At 34.8% G+C, this 13843-nt stretch overlaps 1 protein-coding gene across 2 annotated transcripts in view; it reads left to right on the forward strand.

Annotated features, from left to right (window-relative positions):
* The window catches only part of LOC142334685 (uncharacterized), a 69250-nt gene extending 55999 nt beyond the window's left edge, over positions 1-13251 (forward strand). For both annotated transcript variants that reach the window (XM_075382916.1, XM_075382917.1), the window contains one exon: positions 12784-13251. In XM_075382916.1, the coding sequence (XP_075239031.1) occupies positions 12784-13056 (273 nt within the window). In that variant the 3' untranslated portion in view covers positions 13057-13251. The remainder of the gene's footprint in view (positions 1-12783) is intronic.
* The last annotated feature ends 592 nt before the right edge of the window (positions 13252-13843 follow it).

The following is a 13843-nucleotide window of genomic DNA, read 5'->3' on the forward strand; positions in this document are numbered from 1 at the left end:
ATTACAAATTTTAACTTTTTAAATTTTTTTCTGTCTTCGTTTTTACTTTTATAAATTAAACTGATTGTGTGCTTTTGCTACTTTTTACTGTTACAGTTAGGAACTGTTCTAGAGTTGGAACTGTTCTAGAGTTATTGTTGGATATTATTTAGTGCACTTTTCAATGACAGATATTACAAATTTCTAACTTTTTAATTTTTTTCTCTCTTCGTTTTTACTTTTATAAATCGACAATGTTTTGATTTGGTGGACGCTTGAGCAGAAGTACTTTTAAAAGTTTTTTAAACAAATGATTTGGATACAGCATAATGGCAGTTGAGCCATAAGTTGTGGCTAAATATTGTTGCAGAGAATATTTTTTGGTTTTTTTGTTGTTTTTTTTTTCAACTCCGTTTTCTCTACTTGAAAATTTTGTGTTTTCTAAATTTGTAGTGTTTCAACTGAATAAAACTAAACGTATCGCATGGTTTTTTGCCAAAAGTTGTTATACTAAAAATGCACTTCAATGTGATTCATGTATCACATTTTTTGTCTTTTCTGTTCAGATACTTTTTTGTTCTTTCTCATTTTCTTGTTTTAGAATGATTAGTGTTATTTAGTATTTCAGCATTTTGTTAGTTATTGTGGTCATTCAGTATAAGTTTTGTTAGTTAGGGGAATTATTTTTTTCCTTCGAATCGTTTGCGGAGTTCTTCCGGCTATATTTTTAAGATCCGTTCCCACATTTTTGAATTTTGAAGTCAAATTTGAGTAGTGATTTCGGTCACACCGGAACAGGAAATGGAGCGAAAAAGCGAGTGGTTTTGCGGCTTGAAATTAGAGTGTAATTTTAAAGTACAGTGATTTTAAATTAGAGTGATTTTAAAGTAGAGTGAGAACACGATGCTTCAACAAAAAACGCTTGTTCGCTAGTGGTTTTTGTTCAAAAGCGGCAATTTCACTTTGTTTTTTACTGTTTTTTTTCTAATTTTTTGGCTCGGATGTTGTGCTAATTTTCTCAATCAATTCATAGTTCATTCTAGGCCTGGTTTTTTTAAAAAAACCAAATTTCGCTTTCTCGCTAGTGGTTTTTCGTTCACACGCGGCGTTTTGACATTTATTTTTCAGTGTTTTTTTAATATTTTTTTGACTTGATTTTTTTCGACGTGGTTTTTACAAATCAGTCATCATCTGTTTTAAAAACCATGTCGACAAAAATCAAGTCAAAAACATTTTAAAAAAAACACTGAAAAATAAATGTCAAAAATATTTAAAAAAATAAATGTCAAAATGCCGCCTGTGAACGAAAAACCAAGACAGAAGAGAAGGTCTAGTTTTTATTTAGTCAATGACAAGTCTTTGAATTGTACGTCAGGACTTGTCCTGCTATTTTTTTTGTTTCGTCTTCTGGCGCTCTTTTTTAGTTTTACATTTGTTCACACAGCAAAGCTGAAGTCAAATTTTCTGAATGACTTCTTCCCCTCGCTAACAGCATTTACGCGTGTGACGTCAATTCTCTCTCTCTCTCTCTCTCTCTCTCTCTCTCTCTCTCTCGCTCGCTCACTCGCTCGCTCTCTCTCTCTCTCTCTAGCAAAAGTTTTTTGCTTGATTAGTTTTTGATCATATGTGACTTACCTCAATCAATAAAATAACTTTTGCACTTAAAAATTTAAGTTTGTTTTGAATTGGTTTAAGGTCAAAGGTAATCATGTGCGTAATAAAGGTCCCTAATGAAAAGCCTTCTGGGCAATGATTTCTAACAAGCTTTATTAATTTATCGCTGAATTTTTTTGCATAGTTTTTTGAGCAGCGTCGATAACTTTTTCAACTTATATCTATCTATTTCTATCTCTATCATACGGCACGCAAGTCTATTCTTTCACAACTATTCCGGCAATCTGCCGGCTATATTTCTATTTTCCTTGGCGTATTGTGAGACTGGAAATCTCGGGGAAAAACTGGGAAATCCTGTGAGCATTAAGCCCCGAAGCTGCTGAAGAAGCAGAATTTTATAGTTTGAAGGGCAGTTTGAATTATGCTATGTTTAGACCCACTTTAGCTCCCACCCCCTTTCTAATTCTCCCCCTCTTGCACAGTGTGGCTGGCCTCCCTAAGCTCAAGCTAGCTAAATCAAAGCCGTCTTCTCTTCTGTCTTGTGTGACAGCAATGCGTCTAGAGTTAGTTGGTTTATATTCGGATCTGTAATCTCAAATCAACTTTGAAGCAATTTTTGTATTCGCGTGTTTAATTGATCGACTGACTTTTAGGCTCCTGACTTTTTGCGTGATCTGAGCTTCCCTTATTCACAACTTTCAGCTGGTGATCTATTTGGGGGCAGATTACTAAGAGTCAGATGAATCCGCCGAATTTGGTAAATCTTAACAGTCGTATATAGTAACAACTACAGTCATTTGGAACCAGTTTGTTCTCCATCTTCCCAATGAAGCAGACTACAGTATAATTGAGGTCCCACCACATGTTCCATAATAATTCTTCCAACTTTAGTTGGTTATTAATTACTCTCAAACAAATTTTGTAGCAATTGTTTTTGTCCTGTTGGTCTTTTTTATGCGATTTTTCGCTTGGCCGACTTTTCGTCTGACCCATAAGACTTTTTTTAAAATCTCAAACATGTAAATTCGAATAACCACAAGGTTAAAGTTACATATTTAATATTATAAATCAAACATAGTACATCTTTCCTTTGAATAACTAAATATAGTATTGAAGAAAACTAAGGTTCAGTTTCTAGTTTTTGTGAATTATTTTTTAGAAATAAACTTTTAAAGCCTTTTGTTGGACCAGTCTAAAATTGAGGCTGGTTAAAGCTCATAAAGGTCCTTTGCAAGACATAAGTACTTTTATTGACCATTTTAAGAGCTATATGCTTTAGTACTCCAAACACGAACACGCAAATTTATACTAATTTTTGCTTTCAAATTTTTTGAAGGAATCTCAACTAGGGTTTAATAATAGGTTACTGCATAGTTTATAGATGTAAGGGAATGTTTTTCAAGATTTTAACATCACGAATTTAAGCATTCCTTTGACAAAACTTGCGCCACGGGGCCAGAAAATCTCCTTTAGTGTTTGATAATAAGTTACTGGAAAATTTTTTTTGGTCATGGAATAGTTTTCAACTTTCTCTTATAGCAATTTTTAGCAATTTTTGGTAAAACTTGCAATATTTTTCATGTTTTTTGAAGTTTTTTTGTCAGTTTTCAGGTTTCTCCAGCCTCAAAAATTAAGGAATCTTCTCTAGGGTTTGATAATAGGTTACTGTATAGTTTTTAGATGTAATGAAATGTTTCTCAAGATTTTCACATCACGAACTTTAGCAATTTCTTAAAAATTATTTGTTTTTTCAAATTGTTTGTCATTTTGTAGTCTTCTCCAGCTTCGTGAGCCAATGAACATCCTCCAGTGTTTAATAATAGGTTACTCCGTAGTTTCTGGATATAATGGAATTTTTTTCTAGACAAGCAATTTTTTTAAAAAATGCAATTTTTCAAGTTTTTATTTTTTTACTCTTCCTCCCTTTTACTCCTCCAAGGTTTGATAAAAAGCTGCTGCATAGTTTCTAGAGTTAATGGAAAGGTCATCAAATTTCAGATCTAGGTTATCTCTAGTTTTAGCATTTTTTTTGATAAAATTTAATTTTTTTTCTCAATTTTCGGAAAATTTGTATGTTTCAAGTTGTAGGTCGTTATGAGCCAGTGAAATTATTTAAGGCTGAAATAGGGAAACTGGATAGTCTCTTGTGACTTTGAAATGGTTCTGAAGATACTAATATTACAAATTTTAGCAAGATTTGGTTAAAGATTTCAATTGTTAAAATTTTTTGAATATTTAAGTTTAACGATCAATACTGGCCTACGAAACTTTCTAAGTCTTGTAGATAGGTTACGTGACAGAACAGAGACAATGGGATGGTACATTTTTTCATGGCAAAATCCCTGAAATTTTTCTTTTAAGTTTTGCCATTGTCTTTTTCGTATGATTTAATTGCTATTTGGGCTAAAAAAACTATGAAGTTGCAGAGTCGAATCTCTTGGAAAATGTTCCTATTCTCTGTCTCTGTCTGTTGAGGTTTCCTTCCTTCTCTTGCGCGTTAAGTTTTCTCTCGCTCGAAATATCTCTCCCTATCCTAAACTCTTTTGTTGATGCGGCACTTCAGCTGCTGTTATGTGGTGTGATGTCATCATCTGTTATTCTTATTAACGCTGATTTATGGTAGAATTGTATGAAATTTTTTTGAATCATAAAGAACTTAACTACCACTTCTTAAAGAAATAAGTGCTAATAGCTCTCAATTGAATTGAAGCGGTTCTTGGAAATTGATTGGCGCCGTGCAGCTAAAGATCCGCCTCCCACTTTTGCCCCCCGGTGCAGGACCCCCCGCGGCACTCACCTCACGCTCCTTTAATTAAGTGAAAGCTAGCTTCAATAAACCGTTTTAGATTAATTCGCCCGGCGTAAGTCGGTTATGTTTCGATTAATGGCCGCCTCAGCTTTTCAGCCGGCTATTATAGCGCTCCTATTTTTTACTGCGTCGAATAATTTTTTGCTTTACCTTACTTCACAGCTTGGTCAACATTTTTGCGTGAAAACTTTTTGGCTTCTCTAGACTAGTTTTACTCTCTTTCTGCTCAAAATTGTTTTGGACAGCAGTTGCGCAGCAAAGGAATTCAAAATGTATCAAAAAACAAAATCAGAAATAGAAACGTGCTAAACCCATGAAGCCCAATTTTAGATTATATTAGGTTATTCGAACATTCTTCTTAGTTACCATGTCTATTGTAATTGGTATTGATGCTGGCCCCTGTGTCGATTCACTACGAAACAAGAGTTCCAAACTGACAACAAAAATTTTGCACTTGTACAAACTTCGATTGTGTACAAAAATCATTTTTTTTGTTTTTTCTCTATTCAATCCTAAATTTGGTTATGATAATCAAAACTGGCTATTTTGCGGCAATCTGCGTGTTATAGTTAAGTTAGCAGCAACCGAAGTTATCTCTCACAGTTCTTTTGCGAGCAATTTGTCTATTGGTAGAGCTTTGTTTTGAATGTCAATCGGCTTTGTTCTATGTCATAGCCGCAAAGCGATAGCTGAGTCTATTATTGGCTTTCTTTTGGTTTTTAACAGTTCAAAAATTCAATGCGCTGTCTTTTTTTAAGATCGTTCACATAATCGTGGTTTTTGAAGTCAAGTTGGAGTGATGATTTTGATCACGCCGAAACATGAAGTGGAGCGAAATAGAGTGGTTTTGCTGCGTGAAATTATTCGCTCTCATTGTGAAGTAGAGTGAGAAAACAGTGCATGCACAAAAATTCATATGTTTTGGATTTACAGTTTTTGTATTTACAGTTTATTTGATATTTACAGTTTTTTCGAGTTTTTGTCGGTTTTTTTTTGTAAATTGTTTTCCCAATCCATTCATAGTCCATTCTAGGTCTAGTTTTTTGTTTAGTCAATGAAAGGTCTTTGAACTGTAGGTCAAGACTTGTCATGCTTTTTATTTGTTTTTTGTTTTTATTTCGTCAAGGTTTTTTGGACGACCATATGACGACACAATCACTTCAAATCTGCTTTTTTTCATTCGTTCATTCACTTTCAACTGAATTGCGTGCTCGACGTCATTTGTCACTGTTAGCGGAGCTAATGTTTTTGTTCATTCGCGTTATTAAGTAATTAGTCACACGTGATTTACCTCATTCTCAAAAATGACTCCCTGACTCTGAAATTGACTTTTGTTTACCGTAATTCAAATAGATCAGGTCAAGTGATTGCGTGTCACGGTAATTGAAGGTTATTTGAGAGCCGCTAATAGAAGCAGCAATAAGTTAAACAGATTCTTAATCAAAATGTAACATCTCACCATTTAATAGAAGGTTTTTCGCTGTTTTATACCATCTCTTTGAGACTGCAAATCTACGAAGCTCTTGTCAGCTAGTGGAAGCAATCTGCCAGCTATATTTTTAATTGCTGTAAGAGCGTAATTTGGGTCATATATGGGACCTATTTCTTTTTGAACAGGTGTATTATTTGCCGATATTCATTTTTTATTAGCAACTGTCATCTTGTCTGCGGGCTATTATTACACTCACATTTTTTTATTCGTACGACAAAAATTTGCCCCTCTCCACCTTATTTTTGCTAAGTAAGGCCCTGCGCCTCATTGTTTAAATAAAAATCAGCTCAATAATAGCTGAAATTTAAACAAGCTCAACAATAAGTAGGTGACGTACATGGCCCAAATTACGCTCTCACACAATTAAAAATATAAAACCGGTATTATGTCTATTATTTAGGCGCTTTCATTTTTCGAATTTGTTCTATCATTGATTGCATTTTTTCGTTTTACATACGACTTTTCACGTATGACTACTGACCCGTCTCACTCACTGTTTCCATTGTATGGGTTTAAAATTCTGTCACTCATTGAATTATGCAATGTAGTAAATATACGGCTAGGGTCAAGAAGGCAAAATCAAAAGAAACGGGAGAAATCGATGATGTGCGGTCGTTAAGTCTTAGTGCATCAGGTTATCAGGATTCATTGCAGTGGTCGCTAGCTGGCATTAGCGTTAGTACTGATAGCCTCCAGTTTACAAGCTGAATTAAGTTTAAATTTAGAATCTAACAAACTGCACATCATGCACTCCAATTTAGACACTTTTTGATCTCAAGCGAGTCAACAGTGACATTTGCTCCACTTTGACGGCTATGTTCTGTGCTTGTTTCATCTCAATCGGGGTCATGGTTGTTGTTTTCCAGCATGTATGTCTATTTACAGCTGACCTTCTTTTGTGTTATTACATCGTAATCCAGTTTGAATATCGTTGCTTTTTAAGCTGAAGAACTTCATCATTATTGCTTTAACCCTCAATAGAATTCAGAGTCTGATATATCAGCTTGTTTTTTTAGTAGTAAATTTTTGCCGATCGGTTTTTTTTACGTTTTGAATTAATAAGTATTGTAGAAAACTTGGAAAAATCATTATGGTTCTAATTTTCTTTAGATTCCTAAGAAGTTAACATCTTAGATCTGTTGCTGGTTGGTTAAGGAGAATTTTTTTATTGATATTTTGTCTTTTAATAGTATTGGTACTTTGTCTTTTTTGTAAAACGTGATCACGCTTTTTTCTATTGCTTTTTCACAAACGGAATAAATGTATTAGTTTTAATAGCCGCCCTCAGCCCTATTATTTAGGCGCTCTCCTTTTTTAAATTCGCTTTATCTTTTCACGATTTTAAATTCTCTTTACCTCATCACTTTTTTCGTTTTACATAAGTCACGATTTTCACAATTGACATCTGACGTTTGAATTCTCAATTACTTCGCTGTCATTGAGAATTAGGTTATCAAAGTTCATTAGTGTTTGCTAGCTGACATTGGTATTAAGCTTATTAGCTTCACTTTAGAAGCTGAATTAAGTGTGGTTTTAGAATCCAACTGAAACTGCACGCCAAATTAGAACACTTGACACTAGAAAGACAGAAAAAAAAATTCGGTCGGTTTATCACTTTTTCTTTTTCTGTTTAAATCCCGGTGTGCATCAAGCGCGTCAACAGCGTCTAATTTCCGGAAATCTGCCGGCTATATTCTAAGTGCTATTGTCCTGAAGTTCCTGGGAAGGCCTAAAATCAATGTGAAAAGATGTTTCCTCGAAGTTTTAATATCGTTTTTGCTATTTTTTTTGCCGATAGTTGAATGGCTCTTAATTGAATCACAGTTTTTTGCAGTCCTTAGAGTCGCAGTTTTTTAAGGTATATCTATTGATAGTATCCATTCAAACACAAACATCTAATAATTTTGCACTTTTTTTGAAAAATGTCATTGTGTTTAGGTTGATAATTAGGAGTCAATCAAATTGTTAAGATTTGATTTTGGGGCATTGGGTTTGTTTTGGCAGTACAAAATTGGTTTTGGTGATTTTTCTTTAATTAAGGACTTTTATTTATCATCGGCAATGTGTTGTCGGCAATGTTTTTTGTTTGTCTATTATATGTCGAAACAGTTTTCTGTTAAGCTACAATTTAGTTTTTCAATTTAGAATTATTGAGTTGGCAATAAGTCTTATGTATCGAGTTAGACAAATTAGGATTGTTTTTAGCAGTTTTGTGGTTTTCTGAATTTTTAAGTTTAATTGTTGTATTTGTCGTTCACGAAGTGTTCAATTTAACATCTTTTGTTTGGTTCAACCTGTTTTAGCTGTACAATGTTAGGTCTTCACTTATGAACACCAAGAATCCTCCACAAGTTTTAAATGATATTTCTAAAAGCCACCGTCAGCCTCTCAACGGCTAATATTTAGACGCTCTCCTTTTTTACAATCCAAGAATTGGATTGTATTGGTGCTCTGTCTTTTTTACACCTTTTTTCATGACTTTGAGCTTTCAAAGCAGGATAAACACGTAAAGCTCAGCGTCATCAAGTTTCATTAGAAGCACTTAGCCGCATTTAGTAGACCCTGAAGTGCTTTATGTTGAAGCTACTGGAAAGCTGTACTTCAAGATTAAATGGTCATTTTTAGGAGTTTTTGAGCCCAAACTTTTTTCACGTTTTTCGCCATTTTTCAATTTTTTGGTAGTACATTCTAAAATTGAGTTCTGTAAATGTTGATAACGGTCTTCTGCAGGACAATTACTTTTTATGGTCTTTTTGTAAGCTCTGTTTTGGTACTCAAAACGTAGCATTGTCATATTTTGGGTTTTCGGCCCTACGTGACATATGAATGGTTTTCAAAAATTTGTTCGAAAATTGTCCTTTCTAGAGTTTATCTACCCCAGGGGACAGGGAACCTCCTCTAGGGTTCGATAGTAGGTTACTGCGTGGTTGGTAGGGTCAATGGAATGATATTCAATATTTTATTATCTCGCATTGTTTGAATTTTTTTCAATTGATCTGAAAATTATCGTATTCCGACTTTATCGATCTTTGGGACTGTGAAAAATTTTCCTAGGGTTGAACTTGAGTTACTGGATAATATCTGAAGACAATGAAAGGCTGTGATGATGGTAATATTATCAGTCTTGCTGATAGGTTACTGGACAGATTCGAGACGCTGGCAACAAAATTGGTTTCGAACATAATGATTTTGCAAAACTTAGAAACTTTGAAAAAAATTTGATTTTTCGGTTTTTCATGTTTTTCTAGCTTAAGTTTTTCCATTTTTATTGGCCAATTAACCCCTTTCAAGGCTTGTGTGTGGGTTCAGGGGTATTTTGAAGTGGATGAATTTCAACGATTAAGGTAAAGCTTCAAGAGTTATGCAAGGTTGTTTTGGTTCCTCCAATTATGACTGTTTTCCTTTTTTGCTGGCAATATTAACTGATACGCTGCTCGGTTGCAGTAGTTCTAACTTTCTCATTCAATTCTTTGGATTGTATTTCAGGACTTGTCCTGCTATGTTTTTTTTAATTGGCTTTACCTTTTATAACGTTTTTCATAGAACATAACTCGCAATTTTAACGCTTGAGTTCTGACTTACCTCACTCAATGTTTCAACTGAATGGATTTTGAATTCTTTCAAGCATTGAATTACGCAATGTAGTGGATACAGCCAAAGTCAAAAGAAACGTGAAAAACCGATAAAGCGTGGTCTTTAAATCAGTGCATTAGGCTATCAAAGTTTTTTAGAGCAATTGATAGCTGGCTCTGTTTAAAAGCTGCATTAAGTATAGTTTTATAATCTAACTGAAACTGAACACCGAATTACAAAACTTTTGGACACTTTTTGGAACTTCGGAAAAATTTCATTTTTTTCGCTTTTCTTTTTCTGTTTCAATCCCGATGCGCGGCTATTTTCCGGGAATCTACCGGCTATGTTGTGTTTATATGATGTTGTTTGTAATTATTCGATGGTTTTTCCTGCCTCTGCTTGTCTCACACACACTGAAACTGTCTCTTCATTGGGAAGTTTTTGTTTTTGCTTTCTTACCTTTTCAGTTGGAGAACTCGTTAATCAACTCGCTGATGCCAAGCAATCTACATTTTAAATGTCAATAGTCTTCCTTCTCTCTAATTCTGTGAAAATAATTTCTGGCGTGTAATGTTCAATTGGTCTGCTTGTCCAATTGATAGTTTTTCATTCAATTTTTTTTGTTGTGTACAAGGACTTCTCCTGCTATGTGTGTTTTGTAAGATATGTTCACACATTTTCACCCATAACTTTGCGATTCCAAAACGGGATAAACACGTACAGACGAATGAGTGTTAAGTTTCATTAGAGGCTTTAGTGGCTTTAAGTCTATCAAGAGCGTATGCTGGGAGGGTTTAAAATCGATGCTGCGTTTTTTCTTGAAAATTAAGATCCCAAAGCTTTGCTGTTTTTCACGTTTTGCTATTAAGCTTTTTAATAAGTTGCCGCTGGTCAATGTTCATAAAGGGTTTTTGCCATCTTGATTTTGGCTGGTTCTTGAGATATTTGTAGTAGTTTTAGTTATTTGGTTTTGTGGGACCAAAGTAGCTTTTTAAAAGCTTTTGTGTATGTTAGTGGGTAGAGTTTTGCAGCAGTTGCATTTTTTTATGGCTAGATTTCAGTAAGTTGTGACTAATTAAATGAACTTTTTGTTTTGCCTCTTGGCGATTTCTGCTAGGTTGCAAATTTTCCTTTGTGTAGGTTTTAGCTTTGAAGATGATGACAGATGAAGAGATTAGAAAAATTTGCAATGTTTTCTGCCTTTTTGTTGAATTTTTCTGATTTTGTTCTGCACTCAAGTCAACAAATTTTTTGAGCTGGAAGCTGACTGCATGCATTTTTGCATTACAATTTTTGTTTGCAAGACATGGACACCAAGAAGTTGTAATTAATCAGCAGTTTTTTTTGCAATTATCTAGTTTTGAATGATTTTCAAAACTTTTTTTTTGTCAATATCTCATTTGATTTTGTGTTTCAAGTTCTGCTCCAAATTGCCAACATTTTGTGTTCCATACGTGATCACTAAAATAACTACGATTATGAATACTATTTATTAATTTTAACAGCCGCCGTCAGCCTCTCAACGGCTATTATGTAGGCACTCTCCTTTTTAAAATTCGCTCTGCCTTTTGATCATATTTAATTGCTCTCAAACAAAGTTTGTAACCATTATATTGGTCTTGTCGGTCTTTTTTATGCAATTTTTTTGACCAATTTTCTGACGTATTTGACTTTTGTCCTTGAAAACGGAATAAACAGGTAGCACTGTTGTCACCCCATCAGCTCCACGGTGCACCCCCCTGCGCTCACTTACGCCCCTTCAATTAAGCTTAAGCTAGCCTCAGTAAACCAAGCTTAGCTGCTGACGAAGCCAACCGCTCGCCGGTTGTTTGAGAGCATTTCGCCCGACTTTAGTCATTCCTTTTTTTCGTTTTACATAAGTCACGATTTTCATGCTTGGATCGTGAATTTATTCACTGACTGTTTCAACTGAATGTATTTCAAAATTTTTTCACGCATTGAGTTACACTATGAAGGGAATACGGTCAATGTCAAAATAGCAATATCAAAAACATGATAAACCGATAAAGCGCGGTCATTTAGTCGTAGAGCATTAGGTTATCAAAGTTCATGCAAGTGATTGCTTGATGACATTAGTATTAAGCTTAATAACTTTCTGTTCAGAAATTGATTTAAATAGTTTTAGAATCTAACTTAAACTGCACGCCATATTAGAACACTTTTGGACACAAAAAAAACAGAAAAAAAGTCGGTCAATTTCTATCTCTTCTTTTTTTTCTCTCTGTCTCAATCCTGATATTCATCAGATGCGTCGCGGCGGCTATTTTCCGGCAATTCTCTGGCTATGTTTGGTTTTTTAACTGTTTTTTTTTTGGGCTCGTATTTTTCAATTTGTGCGCTTGTCAAGTTAAGGAATATCTTATTTTTTAGTTTATTTCGTTTTGTATTTCAGGATTTCATTTTTTAAGTCTGTTTTTTTCCGCTCTTACATAAGTCATCACTTCCACCTCTGACTTCTAACTTACCTCGCTCGCTCACTTTTTCAACTGAATTGAGTTAAGAGTTCAATCAGAAAATTTACGCAAATACGATCAGAGAAAAAAGAAATGGGATTACTTCACGAGATAAATTCACCATGTTTTTCGAATCTAATGAGACTGCGTATCAAATTATGACACTTTATGACACAGGTTGTTGTCATTTTATTCTTTATTTTTCTCTAACTGATTCAATGCTAACGTCGGTAAGTGGGGTCAATGGCGGCTATTTTCCGGCAGTCTGCCTGCTAGGTTTTTCTTTGCTGGAGCAAGGGTAAGGGTTATTATGTTGTTCAGACGCGACAAACATAAAGTCTCTCTTTTAGGAGGTATAAGTATGTTAAAGTTTTCTATTAACAGCTTTTCGAATTTTTACTAACGGATTTGAAGCAATGTTTTCGGTTCCGATATTTAGATTCCTTTAAATTAGGTGTTCGTCTGTTATGCTTTTTTATTGAAATGCTTTGTTCACAACTACAGCAAAGCTTGGTTGAAGAGCCTTTTCCGTTTTTGATTTTAAAAAACAATGCTTGGTTATCACCTCAGCACTCTTTAAAATTATAATATTTCACCAAGCTTCGCTTGCAGAATGAAATTGCCATGATTTAAGTTAAATTTTGTTTGCTAACAGAAAATTAACCAACTTTGTCCATGATTTTACGTTTTTTTTGAAGTACTGGAATCGGTGAAGTCTCGTTCAATCTCACGATCGCTTAAGTAAAAGACGCAATCCAAGTTAGCTTGATGTTAAATAAATTATGTTTACATTTAATTTGTGTCAAATACTTTGATTATTTAAGTGTTCCGTTTTAATTCAGAGCTTAGAGGCACAAAGTGATGCAGCAGTGCAACGAGTGTGCAGTAGTGTCAATGGAAGCACACAAGAGCAGTGTTACAATGCTCTAGTGGAGACAAATTGGGATGAGAGACGAGCAATTGAGGCTGTGAAAGTGAACATACTGCAGAACACGTGCACTCTATCAGCAGATAATTGCAAAATGGTGCTCAAGTCATTCAAGTATGACTTGGCTAAGGCGTCTAAATTTGTCCAAGATTTCAATTGCAGAAATTTGACATTGGACAATCTATAGACTAAGCATTGCTTCTGGCATTCTTGTAGCTCTTCGTTGTTTACGTTATTTTTGATAGAATTGATTTTGAACAATAACTTAGATTTAGATTGTGAAACGATGTTACAGCTTTGATGTTTTCATAACTGCTCTCTTGAAGCCACTAATTGGGAAAAGGGATCTATTCTGTTTCGGTCCCCGAATCCCTAACACCACCCTCCCCCTCAGAAAATCACTCGTGCAGCTTGCTATTTTTACATAATAACGTGCTATATAACAACACTAAGTCATATGTACTTGGGGTGTCAGGAAAAACACTGGCGGGGCCGAAACGGAATAGATCCGGCGAAAGTTTAAATTTGCTGTACTATAGCACATTTTGTACTTAGCGCGGCTCTATAGTTGTATCCGAGAAGCTTTTTGCGTTCAAAATTTTGATACTTAAAGATGCAGCAAACTTCCCACTAAATTTCATTCGAAAGCTGAACAAAAATGACAATCCGGTTAAAAGTTGTTCTGATCGATGCGGTCCCAAGTAGCAAAATCCTTTCATAGAACAATAATAGCGAGGCCATATTTGATCGCCTCGATGACTTCTAGGAATCAACGAGAAGCAGAGAAAAGGAGTGATTTTTGTTCATGCATTGTTCTGAGTGAGAGAGAACCAGAAGCAAAACGGTCTGGATCAAAAGTCTTTATATGTGTTGACACGGAAATGGTTGACAGATAGGCGCATGTCCAATTCCGGGCAATTCGAATAGATGTTTGTGCCACTCGTGTAATCTGCCCATTGGCTCTTCAATTTACC

Source organism: Convolutriloba macropyga, chromosome 2, assembly GCF_964194025.1.
Source record: "Convolutriloba macropyga chromosome 2, txConMacr16.3, whole genome shotgun sequence".
NCBI classification, from domain to species: domain Eukaryota; kingdom Metazoa; phylum Xenacoelomorpha; order Acoela; family Convolutidae; genus Convolutriloba; species Convolutriloba macropyga.